Consider the following 23,402-nt stretch of genomic DNA (forward strand, 5'->3'; position numbering starts at 1 on the left):
ACTACTAATACTAGGAAAATTAAAGAGGTGACAGTTCAGTGAAGAAAAAATCCAACAAAAAAAGCAAAAGACTGGATGAGCCTGACTGACGTGATTGGCAAGGAAAATTAGGTGTAGGTTTGAAAAAGTATTAATCCAAAGGGTTAATGTCATTAGCAAAATCTAATTAGTGTCAGGTATCAAGAGACAAGGTGGAAGCTCCAAATCAATGAGGATGAACTGAAAGCACAGGTTAGAGACACTTGTTAAAAAGAGGAGAAACGTGAGAGGAATTGATGATTAAAAAGAAATCCATGTTGTACTTCATGGCGTCCCCCAAGAGACCCTGGTCTGCACCTTGAATTTAATGTGTAAACTGTTGTTTGTCTCTGGGGTCCAACAATCAAATGAAACCCGTTTTTTTTGCTTTCGTCGTCTTCTCCTTTTCTTCCTCCTCCTCCTTTCAGCTGGTCCCTTTAAGGGTTGCCACATTGAATCATTTGCCTCCATCTCATCCTATCCTTAGTGACATCTACTGTCACACCAACCCTCTGCACGTCCTCCTTCAATACATCCATGAATCTTCTTTTCTTCTGCCTGGTAGCTCCATCTTCAGCATCCTTCGCCCATCATATACACCGTCCCTCCTCTGCACGTGTCCCAGCCATCTCATCTCACCTCTCTTTGTCTCCAAATTGCTCAACCTGAGCTGTCACTCTGAAATAGTCATTATTAATCTGGCTGGTGACTGTCTGAGTATCAGAACTCTGTAACTGCTAGCTCCGTGCTCTGTCTTTTTGTCAGTTCCACCATCTCCCAAACCATACCTCACAGCAGGTCTCACTAGCATCTTGTCATCCTCCCCTTTCACTCTTGCTGCTGTCCTTCTATCACAAATCACCTCTGACACCCACTCCACCCTACCTGCACCCGTGTCTTCACCTCTCTTGACTGCTGCCTATTGCTTTCTGGTAATGTCAAGTTGACCCTTAAGTGTTTAAACTCATCTACCTTCACCACCTCTACTCCTTGCACATGTATTCTGTCCTTTCATTCCTATTTTCTCCAGAGCATACCTCTACCTCTCCAGGCTCTCTTCCACCTGCTCCCTACTCTCAGTACAGATCACAGTGTCCTCTGCAAACATCATAATCCAGATGGCAGTCCTCATCTGTTAGTAGGGCTGCCACGATTAGTCGACTAGTCACGATTACGTCGACTATCAAAATCGTCGACGACTGATTTAATAGTCGACGCCTCGTTTGAAGCTTTGTAAGATCCAAAAGCCGCAGAAGTAATAGGATTTAAGAGTGTAATAACGGACTGAAACAGAAGATGGCAGCACTGCATGTACAAGGATGCCAGCTGCCGTTAAACCCCGAAGAAGAAGCTGTGTCCCAGAATTCATAGTGCAGCCCAGCTCAGTTTCCAACAATGGCGGCAGCTAGTTAGTTTTAATGTTACTCTTATTATTCTTTCTGGGTCACAAAATAAACGTTTAACATATTTTCAGGCGAGAATGTAGCTGTGTGAACCTCAAATATCTGCTCAGTTTATCAGGACACCGCATATTTTCAAAAGCGCTCCGACGTTTTCGTAGACGTCTGACTCCCGGCAAATCGTTTTCAAACCCACCGCCGTCTTTCGCTACTCAGGTTAAACATGATATATGAGTCACTTAGATAACTTAAACATGTTATTTTTGGCTTTTTTTTTGTAGTATTTTATTTGTAGTAAATCGGTTTGGCTGAGATTAAAGTTATAGTTTTTACACAGCTGAATAAACGTCAAGCAGACAGCTGATTATCAGAAGTGTGAGATGCTCGAGAATTTACTCCGGTGTCCTGTTATATTTTAGATAGCAAGGAGTTTATTAAACTTTACCGAAACAATCTGCAAATTTCATTAAAATTGAATAAACTATCATCTTGTCTTTATTTTTAGTTAGCACAGACCTTAAACACTTAAAGCTGTAAGCTATAGTTATATAAGAGCAGATGCTGCTGGTGCAATAAGCTGTACGTTTTATGTCCAATGGATGATGATCTGATTAGTCGACTATCAAAATAATCGTTTGTGGCAGCCCTAGCTGTTTATGTGTCCATCAGCACTGCCAAACCTATGAGAGCCATTTTTCATTCTTGGATCTATATAATGTCAGAGAGAGGGGACTCCTAATGTAGTCAGGCATATAGCTTTGGATGTGCTGAAAGCCAAGCAGGTGATACTCTAGATGTCACTTGAATTATGGCCTCAGTGAGCGTCTGTTCTCAGTAGCTTCAAGCTCCCTTCATGCAGTAAACGTAGTCATATTGTATTATTGTGTTATAAAAAGCAACACAGACTGCAGTACTTACTGGTATCTAATGTTTCAGTGCTCGGCTACGTTTTGATTGACAAGTTGCTGCTGTATGTGTGTACATAGTGTGCAGATCCACTTTGTGTTTGTACAGTTCCAAAAAACCAAGACAGCAACAGACAAATGCCAAACCAACAGCTTCAAACTAATAAGTGGCTAGGACTGTCGTTCCTACACAGGTATGAAAGCAGTCTTAAATATTTAATGAATTTACTATTTTGCATCTTTCAAATAAGTAGAAATTGCATAATCATCAGTTTTATGTGCTGTTGATGTCTAAGAATAAACTGGTTTCTTGCTGTTTAGTAAACACTGACTATGTAATGTTCTCAGGTTTAGATCTGATGGTGTTTGGTCGTTGAATGAAGCTGCCAACCGCTCGGCTTTTTAAAAGCCTTCATTACTCAGGTGGATGCTGCAACCGGTGCTGGAGTTGCTATTTGTTTATGTAAACAACGTGTGTGTGTGTGTGTGTGTGTGCGTGTGATTGCTCAGCTGCCTGGGGAGTGTGTCTGTTTTTTTCTTTCGTCTCATTAAAGTTTATCACTTTTGCTTCCTGTCCCATTCTCCTTTGCTAGCTCTGCACCAAAGCCTCCAACCTTCACAATGTCACGCTGTGACAGTAAAGGGAACGCTGACGCTGGCCGTCTCTCTCACTGACAGTATGCAGACAAATACAGTGCTGGGCTTTCTTCTACTCTTTTTCTCTCTTAGTTAAATTTTCTTTATTGTCATGAATGTGAGCTATTATATAACACGTACATAACGATCCGTCCCTTATTCCCCATTTTTATCACACACTCTTACACATACACTCTAACACCTTGTTTCTTGCTCTCAGCTCAGGTTAACACTCTTCAGGCGTTAATAACGCTCCTACTGGGGATGGTAATGGGACCGTGGCCATTACCTGTAGGCCATTTCAACCAGTACCTTTACCTTTACAGTCTGGCCCTCGGGGGCAGCGCTAAGACCTCTAAGCAATTTGTGACCTGTGTATTAGAGCTATATCCCAGAGGAACCAACGAGTGTAATGTTGTCACTCTGTGTCCTGCTTCTATGCTGTTGCTACCTTGTGATGGAAGATTTAATAGAAGCAGAATGCTCATCTACCTCACAATCAATCTAAATTCACAGGTTATTGCCTCTAAAACAAATGACACCTTAACCCTGAGCTTGAGCACAGTTTGAAGACCCATTAGGTGATCGTGGTCTGTTATTTGAATAAATTCTTACCTGTGATCTAAGGGAAATAGCGATTATTGTGAATAAATGACCGATGTCTCTCCATGACATAAGATAATTGGTCCAGCAGCCCGATGAGCGACGCTAATAAGCCCGATATGACGGTAATTCTAGCTTTTAATTATCTTTATTTTTACCTGGACACATTTTACTTTACTTATTTGTATTTGGAGAAGAGTGATTTAGGAGATTCAGCCTGCCCTTTGTTGTTATTGCTCTTTCTTTTGTACGCATCATTTCAATGTCCGAAAGCAACTGTGTTAAAACTGTCAGCGAAGGTTCTCAGTCATCCAGCTCATCGTAGTCTAACCATGTGCAGTGCAGCGAGGAATGCCCAGACCTCTACATTGGAGAGACCAAACAGCCACTTCATGAACGTATGGCACAGCATAGAAGAGCCACCTCCACGGGACAAGACTCGACTGTCCATCTGCATCTAAAGGTCAAAGGTCATTCTTTGAGGATGCCAATGTTCACACAGGCACACACCACAATTGAAATAAAAAGATGGGGGCTCCTGTTATAGCAGCTTGGCTTGTTCTTAGGACATGTTTTGTCCTCTCACACAGATTTCCTTTAGCAACAGTTTAACTTAAACGGTGATGAATATGAGCCGTCGCACTCTCACTATTCTCCTGTGGTGTATATTCGTAGCCCCGAGTGCCAGCACACTACTGCAGATGGAAAGAAAGAAAAGATGGTACTCAACCAACGCACAACACCTGTGTCTCACTCTGCGCCTGTCAGCAGTTCCCACTATCTGTTCCTCTTGCTGCTGGGCTCTGATCAGGCCCCCTACCACAAACAGTTTTCAGCTGTGCCAGCATAATTACGAGAATTATTCTTAATGATCAATTAGCCTCTTTACGTGATAAACCTGCACTGGGTAATGCAATTTACCATTGGAATGATTGCTGTGCTTCTGTACACCTAGTCAGATATTCCATTTAAAAACATAAATGTTTTATAATAAATAGAGATTTTGTTATTAATTAATGATTATTTATAACATTCTTTATCAGTTAGATGCTAAATTAAAAATGTGCCTTAGAAAGGGAAATTTCTGTGAGAAACTTTTAAGCTGATTTGTAAACTTTCCAGTACTGTGAATAAAGTTTTAATTACTGTGAGGACAATAAAAGTTTCTCATTTTTAATAAATAAAAGCATTTTTCTCACCGGGCTCCTCAGCCTTCACTTTCTCTGCTCTTCTATGCCGTCGATGCTGTTATCATAGTGACAGAGAAGAATTTATTATCAAGGTAAAAATAAAACAACAATAAAATGGAGAAATTCTGGTGAAGTTTTTTAGAGATACAGTGGTCCTTCGTTTATCGCAGGAGTTGCGTTCTAAAAATAACCCACGATAGATAAAAGTAGCCAACTTTATGTTTTTTACAATTATTCTAGATGTTTTAAGGCTGTAAAACCCCGCACTACGCACTTTATACACTTTTCTCAGACAGGCAGGAACATTTTCACACTTTTCTCACTTGTTTAATTAAACTCTCAAAGTTCAAACCTTCGTAAAAAAATACGTCCAGTATTATAGAAAGAAACCAAAGATCAAACCCTGTTTTCAGGTTTGATTTCAAGAAGAATGAGTTGAGTAAAATTTGACTCATCTGACTCTTTTGTTTCGCGTTATGTGCCTTAAAATCCAAAAAATACAGTAACTTCTACCTTCCTTTAGGATGTCCAGAAGTCCAACTTTTTGTGCGATGGTTAGCATCTTCCTCTGGCTTTTGGGTGCCAGCGCAGGAGCCTCTGACGGTGCAAAACGTTTCGTCGACATTGTTGTGTTTGTTGGGGAGAAAACTTACAAACATACATCTTGTTTTTTCAAATATTATTTAATTATTTTCAAACCGTGTTGACCGATTTTGAAAAACATACTTGCATTTATAATTATTAATGAATGAGATGTTTCTCATTCATTAATAATGTGTGTGTGCCACACCAAGGTTTAGTCACTGTGTTTAATCTGAATGCAGTGTGCAGTGTCTTGACAGCCTTGCATGAAATACGTTTGTTTAGCTTTGAATCAGGTGGTATTTGAAAAGCAACGCTACAGCATCCTTTCAGATTACACAAGATTACACATGTAATAAATATATTTAAATAGCCAGCACCAAAAAGCTTCCCCATCTATTCTGTCCTGTTGACATACTCCAATGAGGGATATAAAATATCCGTAGGCAAACTCTGTAACACCCCTTCTTCTCCTTTCCTCCCTTCTGCTTCATTTTGTTTAGCAGAATCCATCTTTTTCTGGCAGGTTGGGAACTTTTCGGTGTTTGCCTGTGTGCGATCGATCAACATGCATAATTCATAGTTAGTGCGTTAAGAGCAGCTAGGCTCCTCTCTCACTGGGCCCTTTGATTTTCGTCTCTATCTGCCCCCCTCGGGGAGATCTGCAGCCCCGCTGCTAAATCACCTCACCAGCATGTGTGGGTGCACATGTGAACACGCACTTAAAACAGCATGTGTGGACACACATTTTAACCCAATGCACACATGCATGTTTGCTTTAAAAAATAAAGATGGAAAAGGGGATCTGAAGCTCTTCAAAGCTTTTAAGCATCAGCCCCTGTTTCTCCAGTGGGCCTTTTTCCACAGAGCTTTGTACTGGATCAGCAGTTTCTGGGACCTTCTGAGCCCCCCTCCCATTGAGACTTTTTTTTAGGTCTCAGATGCAAAGTGTGATTCCCAGCTCAAAGCTTAAAGCTGTTGTGGGTTGGATCAGCTGCTTATTTATCTCAGTGGCAGCAGCAGTGGAAATGTGCTGTTTTTCTACTGAGATACCGAGGGCAAGATTTTGGCTCTTCGTTGTGGAAAAATCTACAGACAAATCTATCTAAATCAAGGACAGTTAGCGGAGAAACAACTGTGAAGGCAACTATTAAGTGTGACTCAGTTTCTATTACAAGTCACGTGGCACTTTGCCAATGACTCTACTATTATCTTCACTGTTATACACCAGCTTTACCAGCATTTAGAAGAAGGGCAGGAGGTATACATATAAATATATATTCCCCCCTCGCCCCTGTGGGCGGTCTATCCTTCAAGCTCGGGTCCTCTACCAGAGGCCTGGGAGCTTGAGGGTCCTGCGCAGTATCTTAGCTGTTCCCAGGACTGCGCTCTTCTGGACAGAGATCTCCAATGTTGTTCCTGGATCTGCTGGAGCCACTCGCCTAGCTTGGGAGTCACCGCACCGAGTACTCCGATTACCACTGGGATCACAGTTACCTTCACCCTCCACATCTTCTCGAGCTCTTCTCTGAGCCCTTGGTATTTCTCCAGCTTCTCGTGTTCCTTCTTCCTGATGTTGCTGTCATTCGGAACCGCTACATCGATCACTACGGCCGTCTTCTTCTACCATCACTATGTCCGGTTATTTAGCCACCACCGTTTTGTCCGTCTATATCTGGAAGTCCCACAGGATCTTAGCTCGGTCATTCTCCACCACCCTTGGGGGCATCTCCCATTTTGACCCCGGGACTTCCAGGCCATATTCAGCACAGATGTTCCTTTACACTATGCCGGCCACTTGGTTATAGCATTCCATGTATGCCCTGCTTGCTAGCATCTTGCACCCTGCTGTTATGTGCTGGATTGTCTCAGGGGCATCTTTACACATCCTGCACCTGGGGTCTTGCCTGGTGTGATAGACCCCAGCCTCTATGGATCTTGTGTAGGGATGGGTATTGTTTAGGTTTTATCCGATACCAGTACAAAACCGGTACTTTTGAAACGGTGCTGGTGCTCAAGCGGTGCTCAAACCGGTGCTTAAAGAATGGAGAACACAAAATTGGTCCAAAAACCTCTCATGTTCAGCTGTTTTTTTGTAAAAAGATAACAATGTTAGCCTTTTCTGCAGCTATGGGGCATATATGGTATCACTCTTGGCTGGAAGCAGTGCTTAAACAATGGAAAAAACACAAACTTTATCCAAAAACCTCTCACGTTCAGCTGTTTCCCACTTTTTCTTTGGTCATTTTAGCCTTTTTGGCCAGGGTGAAGGGAGCATCTGCCATCAAACAAGAAGACAGCCGCATGTAGCTATGATGATGTTTGCTAGTTCACCTTACATGCATTAATGTAATAACGTGGTTAGCCTACTCAACGTAAATTACACACGAACAACATTAAGCGACTCACGCAGAGAAGAACGGCTGCTGCTGCATCATCATCCTCATCATTTCTGCTACACTGGCAGGGCTAGGGGCCAGGACTCTCCTCTTCGGGTTCTTGGGGGATGTTGCTAACTCCGGGTCCGATAACAGGCACCACACCCGCAGTAGATGTGCTTGGTGTGAGGTCTCACAGCAAGCTATCAAATACGGCGCATTTCTCAGCTTTGAAAAAAAACGCTATGCGTCGCCAGGTGTTTCATCAGATTTGAGGTGTTACCTCCTTTGACAGTATCACAGTATCAGCTTAAAGCACTTGTTGCTGCTGAGTTTGCATCTTTTGCTGTGAAGTACAGCCAGACTTTTGAACGCTTTGCCTTGGGCATTTTTAATCTGTAGCTCTGTTCTAAAAGAACATACGTACCTGGGCCCGCCTACTATCCTCGGAAATGTAAAACGTAAAACGATTGAAAAAAAAAAAAAAAAGCACCGAAATGTGCGCTGCTTTTCGGTCTGGTTACTACCGTTTATGTCAGATACCGGTACCCATCCCTAATCTTGTGCTCAGAGCTTGTTCTTGTGCTGCCATGATTAGTGCCTCTGTGCTGTCTTTCAGTCCAGCTTTGTCCAGCCACTGGTAGGATTTCTGGATATCAGCCACCGTAGCTATCTGCCGGTGGTACATACCGTGCAGGGGCCTATTTTACCAAAGAGTAAAACAGTGAAATGTGGATTATTAAATATTAGGTCTCTCTCCTCCAAGTCTCTGTTGGTACATGACTTAATAATTGATCAACAAATCGATTTACTCTGCCTTACAGAAACCTGGTTGTAGCCGGATTTTTTTTCTGCTCTTGACGAAGGCGGTCGCACTTTTCTCCTCTCGTCCTCCTCCTCTCCCTTAGCTTCCCCTTTGGTTTGGCTAAAACCTAAAAGTAGTCAGGTTCTATTGGCTCCATATACATTCTGATGTCTGATTACTTATTATCTTTAAAACATCCATCAGACTCAGAAGATGGGATGTTTTCATTGCATGTAATTAAAAAAATGCCATTGTTGCAGGGCACAACTGCCTGTCCCAATACAGGATGTTTTGTAGAAGTGGAGTCTGTCGGTTTTTGGCTTCTACACTGAAGCTGGTTTAGACTGAAGTTTTATGACACAGTATTTCCTTCAAATAGTCCTTATTTAGATGTTAATGGCTGCCCATGTATAGGTAGTAACTCATTTAATCATGGTTATTTTCTTCATTCCTCCACTACCATCAGCTGCTGCAAATACAATATTAAACACTATTTTAGGCACGTTCCATAACACAACCATTACTTTCCTCTGTAACAGTGACATTAGTAATGGGTGTACTCACTTGCAGTTTGTGCACTGAGAGACTGTGCAGTGGAACTCACTGATGTCTTCACAGACATCTTCAACATATCACTCATCCAGGCTGTCGTCCCCACATGTTTTAAAGCCACCACAATCATTCCGGTCCCAAAAAAGTCATCTCCCTCCTGCTTTAATGACTACCGTCCTGTTGCACTTACTCCCATCCTGATGAAGTGCTTCGAACGACTAGTCATGCAGCACATCAAGACTGTCCTGCCCCCCTCCCTGGACCCCTTCCAGTTTGCGTATCGGCCCAACCGCTCAACCGATGATGCCATCTCCACTGCACTCCACTCAGCACTCACACACGTGGACAAAAAAGATTCATATGTTCGAATGCTGTTCATAGATTTTAGTTCAGCATTCAACACCATAATCCCCCAACAGCTCATTCAAAAACTGGTCCAGCTGGGGCTCAACACCTCACTGTGCAACTGGCTGTTGGATTTCCTCACCGGAAGACCTCAAGCAGTACGGGTCGGCAGTAACACATCCAGCACCATCATTTTAAACACGGGGGCCCCGCAGGGATGTGTGCTGAGCCCCCTCCTCTTCACTCTGCTGACCCATGACTGCACTCCATCATACAGCTCCAACCTCTTCATCAAGTTTGCGGACGACACAACGGTGGTGGGTCTCATTAGCAACAGGGATGAGACCGACTACAGAAGTGAGGTGAGACGCCTGGCCACGTGGTGTGCTGACAACAATCTCTCTCTGAATGTGGAGAAGACGAAGGAGATTGTTGTGGACTTCAGGAGAATGCACACCCAACATGCTCCTCTGACCATTGACGGAGCGTCTGTGGAGAGAGTGAGCAGCACCAAGTTCTTGGGTGTGCACATCACAGAGGATCTCTCCTGGACGTACAACACCACAGCACTGGCCAAGAAATCACAGCAGCGTCTCTTCTTTCTCCGCAAACTAAGAAGAGCAGGAGCTCCAGCCCCCATCATGTACACTTTCTACAGAGGCACCATCGAGAGCATCCTGTCGAGCTGCATCACTGTGTGGTTTGGATCCTGTCATAGAACCCTCCAACGCATAGTGAGAGCTGCAGAGAGGATCATTGGTGTCTCTCTCCCCTCCCTCCAGGACATTTACAGCACCCGTCTCACTAAAAAAGCCCTTTGCATAGCGGCTGATCCCACGCACCCAATGCAAAGCTTCTTCAAGCTGCTGCCGTCAGGGAGGAGACTGCGGAGTCTCCAGGCCAGAACCAGCAGACTGAAGGACAGCTTCACCCATCAGGCTGTCAGGAAGCTAAACTCCCTCCCGATTCTGCCCCCCTCTCCCCTCTTCTCCACCACGGTCTCACTGAACTCTGTCACACACACACTCACTCTCTGACGCACTCACTGGCCTGCTCCAGTCACTTTGTGGAGCATTGGACTGCCATTACCTCATAAGACTTTGCTGTTACACTATCTCTTACCGTACACTACTAAATCTCCATTTGCACTATTTGCCTATTTTGCACCACTATGCCTTCTTACTTGAATATTGTATATTGTATATTGCATAGCTTTTTTTTGTTATACGTAAAATTGTATTGTATTTATTTAAATTTTTACTTTTTAATTATTTTATTTGCATTTTTCTAATCACTAGGGTTTGAGAGTAACGCAATTTCTATTCTGTGTATGTCCTGTACATGTGGCAGAATTGACAAATAAAGTTGACTTGACTTGACTTGACTTGATGAACAAAATATTTGCGGTTTTGCATGTTTGGAGTCTTCAACTAAATGAGTTGAAATAACTTGATTGACACTGTTTTTGTGGTCGTTGCAAGTGTTGTCCAATGTCCTCACCTTAAAATTCACCTTGCCACATATTTGCTTTGGGCATTTAACACCTGCATGAATTGAAACCCAGACCGGTGGGAATGTTTTGGTTAACACAGGGCCTGGAGTCAGCTTCAGTTTTCACTGTAAGGTTTATTTCTCTGTCTTAAACATCGTCATTGAGTTGTCACAGATAAAACTGTCTGCCGCCAGCTTTGAGGCGACGTTACAGTTTGTAATTGATTTTAGCAGTTGCAAAGGAATTCAGAAATGAAATGCTGAGATTCTGTTTCACAGAGTGACATTTAAAGATGCACCAGGCGTCTTTGTAAATATTTGGGACGTGAAATTAGAAAATAGCACAAACTGAGTCGTTGTCCTTTTCATTCTCTCTCCTTTCATCCTTCTCTCTCTGTCTCTCTTTCTAAATGTCACTCAGCCCTGCTTCCTGTAGTAGCGTTCCACTTGTCCACTCTGGGTGCTTAGAGGAGTTAATAGGTGGCCTGGCAGCGCTCGTTCAATACACAGTCCCATTACTGCGAGGCTCACATACCGCACTGCCACAGCAAAGTGCAATCAGACCCCCTCTCTGTTTCTCCATCTCTCTCCCCTCTCCTGTCGCTTCCATCACCATCAGGGTGGCTTCGCTTCTCACACCTCTTCAGATTTATCATTCCTCTGCCTGGTTACGTCGTCATCCATCTCTGGGAATTTTCTTCATTTTGTCTCCCGTATCCTCCTGTGTCCACGTCCACACCTGAAACACACAGTTCAAGATTTCACCCTTTCCTCTCCCGTTTCTAGCCTCTTAGCTCAGATGAAGGTGTTTGGTCGTTGAATGAAGCTGCCAACCGCTTGACTTTTTAAAAGCCTTCATTACTCAGGTGGATGCTGCAACCGATGCTGGAGTTGCTATTTGTTTATGTAAACAATGTGTGTGTGTTTGCGTGCGTGCATGCGTGTGTGTGTGTGTTTTGGTGAGAATGTGAGAGAAAATGTGCATTTTAGCACACCCTGTTTCTGTTTCCCTTTTAGTACAATTTAACACAAAGTGGTGATGTTGAGTTGTGCGTGTGTGCGTGTGACAAAGCTACTCACTCACTTAGTATTCTCAATCAATAGCATAATCACGCCTCTTCCCTGCGGGCACTCAAAGCCTTAATCAGGACCAAGTTCAATTGTTCTGTAGGTCTTTCATCAACTGTCGAGTGAGCCACAAACGGCGTCTCTGCCAGATGGACCAACATGAGAGTAGCATGACAAACAGTAACACGTGGGAAGCATGTTTGTGAGTTTGTGCGCGTGCCTGCGAGACACAAACGACCTCAAATTGGTGTTTTGTCTTCATTTTCCCACTCTGTTGTGCAGACTTCTTCTATACAGATGACCCACTCTGCTTAATTACATTGTTAATGACTCTTCCTCATTAATGATGTTTGCTGTCTCCTGAGCAAAGAAATGAGTCAAAGCGGGGCTCGGAGTATTCGGCAGGGTGAGGTTTAGGCTCCGGCAGAGAGGCTTGCCGGAAAAACCGAAGCTGTGATTAGGCAGAAGAATAAACGAGGACAGAAATAGACATTCAGTGAAATAAACCAAGAATAGTTTGTGTAAAATTATTTTGACCTCTAAGAGCTCTCGTGGGTGTAGTTTTCAACTTTTTTACTCTTCTTTTTTCCTCTTCTTCACCATGAGCTGCTCACTTGTCTTGACCTATACCCAAATTTGGGTGCAGAGTCCCATTGAGCATATCCACATGACCATATACACTCACTGGCCACTTCGTTAGTTATATCTAGTATGGGGTTAGGGCCCCTCTAACCTTAAGTACTTCCTTAATTCTTTGTAGCATTAATTCATCAAGGTGCTGGACAGAGATACTTTTTTCAAGTAACGAGTAAAGTAAGGGATTACTATTGCAAAAATGGTAATTAGATTACCGTTACTTTCCCGTAGGAACGTTGCATTACTGCGTTACTAAAACCGTGATTTTTTGCGAGAATGTCTCATGACAGTGACGTAAGCGAGTGCGACGTTCGTGACAACAGCTGTGTGCAGATCAACAATGGATCATATATCGAGTGCAGAGAGAGTGTGAGCGTGCAGCGTTTAAAGCGTGGAAGTACTGACCTTACTTTGAGTTTGATTCCATAAAAAGTGACAAAAACATTAGTGTCCGCTGTGCGTGGGAAGAAAACTTCTTTTTACAGCAAAAAAACCCCTAAACAAGCACCGAGTAGCTACGACGTAATGGGAAATTCACAGAGAAACTGCCGTATCCTTCCACTGACGGCTGCAGCACACCTGCACTAAAGCACACCTCCGCCTACCCCACTCCTGCTTTACAGGTGAAAATAGAGCAACAGGACCGCTGAGTCTTTGATTTTATTTATTTTCTGCTGTGTTTTACTTGCATCTATTTGAAAGACTGAGTGTAAACACAAAAATATTTTATTTTATGTGCTGGAATGTGCAGAAAATAGGTTTAAATGTTAAACTAATTTCTTCCAGTCAGAGAATGTTGCAGATAATTAAATTTTTGCTTGATGCATAAAGTTAAAAGATTAAAACTAATAAAACAAGTTTTAAAAAGAGACTTTTCCATTTGATTACATTTTGTATGATGGGTTATGTAGAAAAAGTAGAATTGGGCTGAAAGATCTATCACTTTATCACCTCTTCAGGTTGTAAATCGTGTTTTTAAAAGTAACTAAGTAATTAATTACTTTTGAAAATAAGTAATCAGTAAAGTAACGGGATTACTTTTTTGGGGAAGTAATCAGTAATTAGTTACTGATTACTTTTTTCAAGTAACTTGACCAACACTGGTGCTGGAATCATTTCTCAGAGATTTTGGTTCACACTGACATAATCGCCTCACACACTTGCTGCAGATTTTTCAGTTACAACTCCATCATGTAAGTCTTCCATTCCACCACATCCCAAAGGTGCTCTATTGGATTGAGATCTGTGAAAGTCATTTGAGTGAAGTGAACTCATTTTCTTCTTCAGAAAACCAGTTTGATATGATTTGAGACGTGTGACATGGCATATTATCCTTCTGAACATGGCTACACATTCCCAGATAGCAAAATTGGTATGGCCTAGATCTGGCCCACACAATGTGCTTACACATGGCCCACATACCGCAAAGAATGACGGCCCTTTGGTGGCCCAGATCTGGTTTAACAGAGGTGGCCTACACATGGGCCAGCACAAGGCCAGTTGCAGACACACTGCTGGCCCTGTGCTGGCCCAGAACAGTTTCAGTTCTGGCCCCAGATGTCAGCCTAATGTGTACCTTAATCAAGCCATGTAATAACAACATGTGCCAGAACATAATAGTACATAATAAAGTGTACACTCACAAACCTGCATTTGAAACGTTGGCTACCATAGCAGTATAGAATTGCAACATGGCATTTGGGTCTTCTAACAAAAATAGGAAAATAGGAACATAAACAGTGCCATCATTGAGATACATGACACCAGTCAGTCAGAAGTACCAGCTTGATGCCAGATCTGGGCCAGACCCGTTTCCTATGAGCCTGGCCACATAAACCAAACCACAATCGAGCCAGATGTGGCATGCCATCACATAGACAGTGCCATCTATGCCAGGCCTGGCCATATCTGGATGACATACCACTCACCATGCCAGAAGTCAGGTAGCAGTGCTGGCTAAATACCAGCTCTGGGCCAAACCTGGACCAGGCAGTGCAAATGGTTCAGAGTAGCAGCTAATAAGTCTTTTAAGTCTTTTTAAATACTAATAATGAGATAACACTTTGTTCCTTTTTATGCTATGGAGAGGAGCAGAGTAAAGGGAAAGACAGAGTCAGTAAAAACAAAGATGGCAGTTGTGCAGGACAATGGAGAAAAGGGAAAAAGTGGCTCAGTGAAAGGAAAAAAACAGCAGAGATAAAACAGCAAAAGAAATCTCAGCGTCACTTAAGAGCCTTCTTTGAAGAAAAAGAACTTCAGCTGAACAAAAACCAAGTATTTTCCCTGAGGAATACTGGCGTCTCTGAGAGAGAGAGTGAAGTAAAAGCACAATGATTTAAAATTCCTTAGCTTGCCTATTTTTGGAGCAGTTCAATCAAACCGTTGAATGTTTACCCCGAAAGTTTAAATTGTTAGGGGAGCGTAACACACCACTGACACTCCCTGATCAGCCTGTGGGAGCAGTGGGAATAGCCTGGTTCTTATGAGCCTGAGCTGGTTAAACTGGATGAAGCCAAGTCAGCTGGACACTGGAATGTTTTTAAAGCTTTCAGAGTGAAGTTGGTAATAAAATACATTTTGTGACTTTGAAACTTTGCTGAGAAAAAAAACTCAATAGAAATGTGAAGAATCCTTCAGATCCAGTCAACAGCCTGAATGACAAACCTTTTAGAAGAGCACGTTGTTGCACTGATGCATGGCTGGCAGACTTCTCGTTACTGACTGAATGCTGGATTGTGCCATAGATTTTGCGTAACTTTACATATGCATAGTAAAAGTGTAACCTTCTAAAATTTATTTTAGACAGAAAATTCCCAAACTTTTAAAGCATTTTTTTTAATCAGTACCTATATGTGCAATTTTTATGTCCTGCTGATGATTTAAATTACAGCTATTACTCTCTCCATTCAGATAAGTTAGGGGTTTCAAAAAAGCTGCCTATAGAGTAATGAAGTTGGAAACAGTTTCCAGAGGGACTCGGGCTATATCAGAGCATAAAAAGAGTCACATATTTCTCCAGACATAAAAGTGTCCAAAGGAATCGAGTTGCAGTTGGATTATCACCGCTCTAATATGAGTGAGTCATCTGAGTTCATTGTAACAATAGACCTTTGGTAGGATCCTTTGTGATCTTACGAGCATGCATAGGAGCGAGACTGTCATCTGCAGCTGATCTGTGACGAATTAAAAATGAGAAAGTTTAACCATTCGTGTGTCATTGGTAGCGTAGTGAACTGAAGCTGTCATCTGTGTACAGTAGACTCGTGCATTCTTCCGGTTCTTATATTAGAAATGGCTGAGATCATTTTCACTTCCTCTGGCCTGTTTGTCAAAATAAGAACACTTGGTTTAAAGGAAGTCACCTTTAAATGAAGCTATTATTTAAAAGGTGCTCAAATTGAATCATTAAAATGCGTCACTGTGCAGAAGAGTCACAAAGACATATAACCTGAACCATCTACATTTGGTACAGTTACACATATCTTGAATAATTTCTATGGCAGGGCGAGCTTGTTTGTGTTCCTCATCAGCCTGAAGGGAGCCCAGGGGAGAGTTTGATGCCGCTCTGCAAGGGTAGCTGAAGGATAGTGCAGGACTGCCGTCCCCACGGTCATTAGGCTGCCTGTGCTTGACACACACTCATCATCCATAGCGATCTCGCAGAGGTCTCCGTCCCGCTCGCAGAGATCCCTCACTTTCTCTCTGGTGGTTTGACTCGTCTTAGCCCCGTCTCTTTCTTGCTGCATGCTGGATGAATTCTGTTTTCCGCAGCCTCTCTGTCTCTGTCTCTCTGCACTCCCTCACCCCCTCCCGTGTGACCCTTTTACTGTATGTCTCACTGATGACTGATTGTCCTGGCCAGGCCCAGCCAGCTCTAATAAAAAGAATAAACTCATATTACATTCATGCCTATGGGTCTTTGCTGTTCACAAAGAAAGAATAAAAAATAGAGGAGAGAGCAGAGAGTAGGTGGAGTGGGAGTGAGGTGCTGTAAGAGCATAGAGCATGAAGGGTAAGAGTTGAAGGAGCTTGACAGTAAATGAGTCAAGACTGCAACAAAAAGGAGAAAAGGGTGGGAAGGAGGCAAAAGCTTGAGAAGGCAGTGTGAATAACTGATGGAAGAGTGCAATAAGCAGTGATGAGACGGTGATTTCTGTACTGTGCTTTTCGCAAATTTTCAGATGACTTCTTCAAGGTCCCGTGTTAGGAGCAGGCTGCCAGCTTGGCTGATGACTCGAGTCTTTCTTTTCAGCCCCGTGTCTCCGACAGTCTTTCCTTTGCTTTCTCTAACTTGCTCTGATCAATCAGAAGCTTAGACTAAACTTCACTCTGACTAATGATTTTTCACTGCCTCTCCTGCTGCTTCTTAGACAACAGGAACTTAATCAAGAAAATAAAAAAATCAGTTTAAACTTTTCAAATGAAAACAAAAAGCTACTTTTGGCTGATAGTGCTGTTATTTTGGACTCTTTGGGAGGCCTAATCAACAGGAGGATTGTTTGTGTGCTGTATGAAAGAAAGCATTTTAAGGTAATAATTTAACATTTTGGGAAATAAAAACTTGTTTGCTTGAAAAAGCATTCCCTCCTTTTATGCCTGTGCGATAAATATTCACCTGAAGTCAGCAAATTAGTTAGTGATAATAAGCAACTCCAAGGCCAACTGACAGAATAATCATCTGCTGCATCTGTACAGCTGAACTGTGAAACTGACATGCATGATTTTAGGTTAGAGTCACGTGAAAAGAATTTTTCATTAAATTCTGTGTTGTCTTGTTAAGAGGCTGTGTAGCAGCTAGATGCTACTAATCAAATGCACTGGATTAATTAATCATGAGCTGATGTGACCACCTCTATAAAGCAGAGGGTTAGGCAGTTTGCTGGTCTGGAATATTAAGCTGTGTGTTAATAATACAATGCCACAATCTTCCCTGGAGTGGATGTCCCAGCAAAATCACCCCAACATCAGACTGCGCAATACTCATTGCAGCAGTTTCCTGCACCTTAACAGCGGGCATGTTGGAGGGTATACTGGTGCTTCCTGGAGTCTTCATTGGTTGCCAGTCAATACATTTCTCACTCATAACCCTTCCTAACGTGGAGTTGTAATTTTTACACTTGTTGTTTTCAGTACAAATTTAACAAATGATTTCTATCATGTTTATGAGTGATGGGTTAATAAGCGGGTAGGTACAATCCAGCAGAACCAGACTAACTGTTCTCGGTTTGACGTTTAGCTTTATGCTAAAGTTATGCTAACTGGCTCCAGTTATGCTAGCACACTAGCATCTATCTTCTGTCTAATGCTGAGCAAGAAAGCCAGTTTGCAAAATGTCAGTGCTTTGAGGAAAGCTCACACTTGTCTCTTTGTGTTTCCATTGCTCCAGTGTGAAAATGGTGCTGCTGTGGACAGCTGGTGACGTCTTCAAGACCACCTATTTTGTGATGAATGAAAGCCCGGCGCAGTTCTGGGTGTGCGGTTCAGTCCAGATCCTGATTGATGTCGCCATCCTCCTCCAGGTCCTGTTTTACAGCCAAGACACAAGAGCCAAGCTGGGCTGAGCATGGCTGTTACAGTGACTAACACAAAAGTCCGAGTGTTTGAGTAAGTTTCGAGGACTCTGATGACTTCACGCCCTTTACAACATGCTGCAGTGTTGATAACGTTTAATGTTTAGTGCCAGAGTAAGGACAAATCAAAGTCAAATAGTGTGTTTGTTTTGTTTTTCTTTGGTGTGTTTGTTCACTTCTTTTACTGTTCATACTATCCTAGTGTCAAAGAGACCCAACCGAGTGACCTGTAAACGCCGTAAAGCCAAAATTCATGCATTAGCATCTTTAATCATGCCCTAGCACCTAAATGCATTTGCCTGTACATTTGTCCTTATTTTGCTACGTGTCTCCTGAAGTGTAGTGGGCATGGAAATTTTAAGGAGGATGCATTACTCATATTGGCAGCTCACTAACGACAAATATGTGCTTCTGTAACAACCGTAACAACCAGTCCTGCACTGGTAGGCCTCCACTGGACCCTGCTGCCTGACTGATGGCTCTCCCACTTCACACTCCTCACTTCACTGGACTGTTTCTCATGATACATAATATGTGAGCTTGTCTGTGCCTTTGCATGTGTGCGAGGTTGTCGTTCTCTTTGGTGTGTTAGCACAGCTAAAATTGATTTTCGCCGTTGGCATCAAGAGCCAAGCCAAAGCTTCAGAATGTACATGGAGTAATCTACACAGGCCATCAATCTGTGTGTTATGTATGGTGGTTTGATTGACGTGCAGTACATGTCTCCACACAGTATACATAGAAATATGAAAAATGTGGGCAGTGATGGTTTGCACTTTTCCTCAGCTGCAAAATGTGTTGCGGGCATCGGAAACACAGCAGACTTCAGGGCAACTAAACTTCTCGAGGGGACAGTGTTACTGAATCTTTGTGCTATTGCAATTTCTGCCAGTGTATTTAGGTTAAGCTGTTTTTTGCTCATCTTTTCCTCATTCAAAAGGAGGAAAGATTTATATATATATATATATATATTTACCTTGGTTATTGACTAGATGGTGTCCACACCCAGTAAATAATAAGTGTGCTGCTAACAGATATTTAAAAAAGGTCAATTGTTTGTGTTCAGTTTTCTTAAACTTCATCATTAAGTCAAATCCCTTCATTATCAAGCCCATCGTTAAAATCAAAGGTGATTTTATTTTCAGCAACAGGAAATAACTTTTCTTTTAACAATCATTTCCTTTTCTGATTGGCTCATTAATACACTCGCTGTGATTTTAATAGGTCACTCAGTCTAACTGCAGGTGGCTGATTCTTCGCTTTAGTCCAAGAGGTGAAGTGGTGCAAAAATTATTATTTTTTCTTCCGGTCTCGTTGTTCCAGATCAATTATGTGTCTTTCAAATTTTGTTTCCTCATTTTAAAACATAATCAGGCTTATATGCACTGATTTACCTGTAAAACACTTAAAAATAGCTCATTAAAATCGTGTCTAAGATACTAACTGAGGGTCTAAAACTGAAGTTAGCCGATGCACTGAAAACAGGCGGATGCTGTGAAAAGAACCGAAAATGCTTCCAGCTCATCATTTCCACAGTCTGAATGACATTTAAGCGAAACCATAGAAATCAAAATCAAAAACAAAGACCCCTTTCAGACAGCTTAATATTTCATTTTCATTTAATCTAGGGTCAGTTTTTAAAATATTAGAAAAGCAAATTCTAGCAATATTTAACCTCCTAAGACCTGAACTCTTCCACAGCAGCATTTTTAATTTCTCTTTGCTATTTGGGCAGATTGGGACCTGATGAATGTAAAATTTTATTATTATTTTTTTAAACCTGACTTTTGGTTCTGAATAAAATGAGATCCACATATGAGGACATTTGTTTTAAATTTCGATAGAACAGTGGCAGTATAATGTCCTCGTAAGTGGATTTCAGGCCCTTGTAGAGCAAAATCTAGTATTTTGGTCTAGACGACCCAAAATGTGATGTCCACATATGTGGACACCAGGTTCTAGGAGGTTAATGAATGATTTGCTTCTTAGTAAAGCTTAATTTAAGACTGGTTTGCCCTTATTTAAGTGGATTCGGGCCAGTGATTCAGAAATCCAAAGTTAACAATGGATTCTGCCAAAAATCAGCAGATTCTGAATGCAGATGTCTTGCAGTGAAGTTCGACTCACAGGAGGAACATCAGCTGAAACCTCTGGAACAGCCCTGCAGTCTCTCAACCTGAACAACATGCCGTGTGAGCCCTGTCTCACAAAATGATCTGCAAGAAGACGGGCTGACAATTCATGTGTGAAGGATGACTTGTAGCTGACGACATCTCTCAGGGATGCCCCGACTTTTATATAAAACTGTACATCAACTAATGGCTACAAAGAAGTCAATAAAATAGAACGACTCCCTATTGTCTCTCAGAAAGTCAGACCCACTTTAGTGTCTCCACTCACATAGAAATGTGCTGCTGGATGGGGCAAAGGTTATGTAATGCACGGAAAACGTGCTAACCTTTGGTTTAGTTCCTTCATGCTTCCGTGTAAAAGCTCCGATGAGCTCGGCTTTAGAGGCAGCAGCGGCTGGAGTGTTTTCCACGAGGTTCACGTTTTCACATCTTCAGTTTGAATGCGCTCTCTGTTTAATAGGTTTTGGGGAAACCTTGCAGCCATAACAGAAGCAGTTAAACTCTGCATTCTCTGCAGCTTATAATATGCAAAACAGTTCACATGTACTTTATTCAGAGGCTCTGTCTATAATTGAAACAGCAATTTAAAAATAGAGCCTTAAGGTTAGTTTTGGTTCTGTTACCTACTGCTTGATAGTTTCCTCCTACAAAAACACTGCAGGGTCAAATACATCAGTCCCAGCAGCTGATCAGTACTCGGAACAGGTTTCTTTTTAGTTTTCCACTTGCATGATTTAATTAAGTAATGAAGTTTCAAGCTGATTAAATCTTCCACACTTTTACCTCACCAGTTTCCATTAGTTGATCTACACCTGTTTATCTCAGTGAACATCATATTTAAATTATCCGCTTTTGCTGTTATGGTTTTTATAATGAAGGCAGCAGCAGCAGCCTGCAGCAGCCAGCATGTCGGTACCATTAGCTCAATAATAAAAAAATATTGTTTGGTCTGCTTTGGAAACAGACCAAGTTTGCATGCATTCTTTAAATCCACATATCTCAGACCTGTTTGCCATGTTGTAAGCTGCATGTGGCTTATCGCCTCTATCCTGCACACCACAGTTGTATTTTGTTCCAGTTCTGTGTCATGTATGCTCTTATCATCAGATGTGTATTTTTATATTGTTTTTCCTCTGCAGAGGCTCAGAATAGCACCCACACCGACTTTAGTTTAACATTTGCCTGCTCTGTAGCCTTTTCCTCTCAAGGACAGCAGGACAAATGAACACACACACACACACACACACACATACACACACACATACACACACACATGCGCCTCAGGTGTGATAATCAGTGAAGTTCATATGATGGTAAATCTACTTGTTGCCTTTCTGCATGCAGAGGGAGGATATGCTGTGTAACAATAATAAGCCAAAAGATCCTTTCTGTTGAACCAAAAGTACAAACAAAGTAACTTTTCACTGGAATATAATGAATATAATGTAACTGTGATGTAAAATGTAAGAGTTTGTGACATCAGGTATGTAAAAATACTGCAAAAATGTTAATGTCTGAACGTTTTACTGTCTTATGGCAGCTCTATGTATGTATGTGAAATATTTATCATCATCAAATATAAACTATTTTGAGTCCATGGTGTAGTGCTGTGTGCTTTCTGTCTCTGTGAACTCTGTGAATGTGAAGCATGTGAAGAAGAAAGAGTTTGACAGACAGAATAGAAGCCTGGTAGTCTGAGTGATTAGCTTTAACATGGCTAAGATCTAACATATAACATTTCCAACAGCTTAGCTAGAAACACCAGACGTGAACCACATATATGTTCTCTACATTCCCGTACAGTAGATATATCTTTTCTACAGAACAGGTCCCAGTCGAGCTGTCTTGCAGTGAGATAAAGTGCAGAGGGAAAACCTTGAATTCTTTTATTTAAAAGGATTGAGCACCAAATAAATAATGAAAAAGACTGAGGTAGAGTTCAGACTTTTCTGTTGCTGAACGCACGGAATTGAAGATCTGCGGGTTAATTAAGACTCGTGTCCCTCCAAGGCTTTAATCCCCTCTACCTAATTCAACATCACACACGAAGATGGTTGCGGCATCGCTTGGTTCAAGATAACTCACAGCAATAAAGAGGAGCGCTGCAGCGTGGATAGTAAAATATTAAGGAAGCTGGCTATAGTTTGAGTGTTGGACAAGGACAGAATGTGTGCTGCACCTGTCGGTCTCTAGCATATCGAGACTATCTCTCCACACGTTACATGTTCCATATGCACGGGGTACGACCCCCTTGGTCGTGGCGTGTGGATATTTCTTTAAGACACTCCGGCACACCCGGCTACGCCCCACAGCTCACGTGTAAAACAGCTGTGCTTTCAGTGGATTCATGTTTTGGCCTGGCTTGTACATCCATTAATAATAGATAAACTGGAATGCAGGCTTGAACTTGAACGCTGTATCTGATCCTGATACCTGTAACGTGTGTCTCATTGGTATCACATAGCATGATGGCAGTCATGACTTTGTCTATGGGTTTTAAAATGTTTCATCATAAATCTCATAATGGATCTATCTGACCACCTGCTATCAGCTACGTCTTTCCATCCACCCATCCATCAGCTGATAATTCCAACATGTCTGTCTTTACAGTGGCTTGTTTTAATGATGGATGAGGTGGGCTGAAATAGTTCACCTGCACCCCATGTCCACGAGGTCTGCTCTGCTCCGGTCTGCTCCATTTATTAATGATAGGTGACGAATATTGAATAATAATGAATACACCATGTTTCTTAAAACACTGATTCTTGTTTATGTGTTCCAGGATAACTGTCCTTATTGTTTCTACCCTCATGTTCATCCTCTAGTTCTTTACATATGCTTCTCCTGGCTGTTACACAGAGTTCCTGCTTTATTTTGGTAATTATTTTCTTTGCTTTTCTTCTATTGTTTTACTTCCTGTCTTTGTCCTAGTTCTCTGCTGAGGTTAGTTTCATGTGTCTTGTGCTAGTCATTCAGTTTCTATTTAAACACATCAGCCGCTTAATTAGCCATACACCTGGTTAATTGCTTGTTAAATATCTAATTAGCCAATTACATGGCTGTGACTTTAAACGTGGCATGGTTTTTGGTG

At 42.0% G+C, this 23,402-nt stretch overlaps 1 protein-coding gene across 3 annotated transcripts in view; it reads left to right on the plus strand.

The window, feature by feature from the left end:
• Positions 1-21,902, plus strand: part of LOC146569321 (solute carrier family 66 member 2) — a 60,841-nt gene extending 38,939 nt beyond the window's left edge. For all 3 annotated transcript variants that reach the window (XM_085281507.1, XM_085281508.1, XM_085281506.1), the window contains exon 5: positions 17,996-21,902. In XM_085281507.1, the coding sequence (XP_085137633.1) occupies positions 17,996-18,170 (175 nt within the window). In that variant the 3' untranslated portion in view covers positions 18,171-21,902. The remainder of the gene's footprint in view (positions 1-17,995) is intronic.
• The last annotated feature ends 1,500 nt before the right edge of the window (positions 21,903-23,402 follow it).

This window comes from Mchenga conophoros, linkage group LG7, assembly GCF_057382185.1.
Source record: "Mchenga conophoros isolate Kocher_MC1m ecotype Shallow Benthic linkage group LG7, M_conophoros_male_GT1.1, whole genome shotgun sequence".
Classification (NCBI taxonomy): Eukaryota; Metazoa; Chordata; class Actinopteri; order Cichliformes; family Cichlidae; genus Mchenga; species Mchenga conophoros.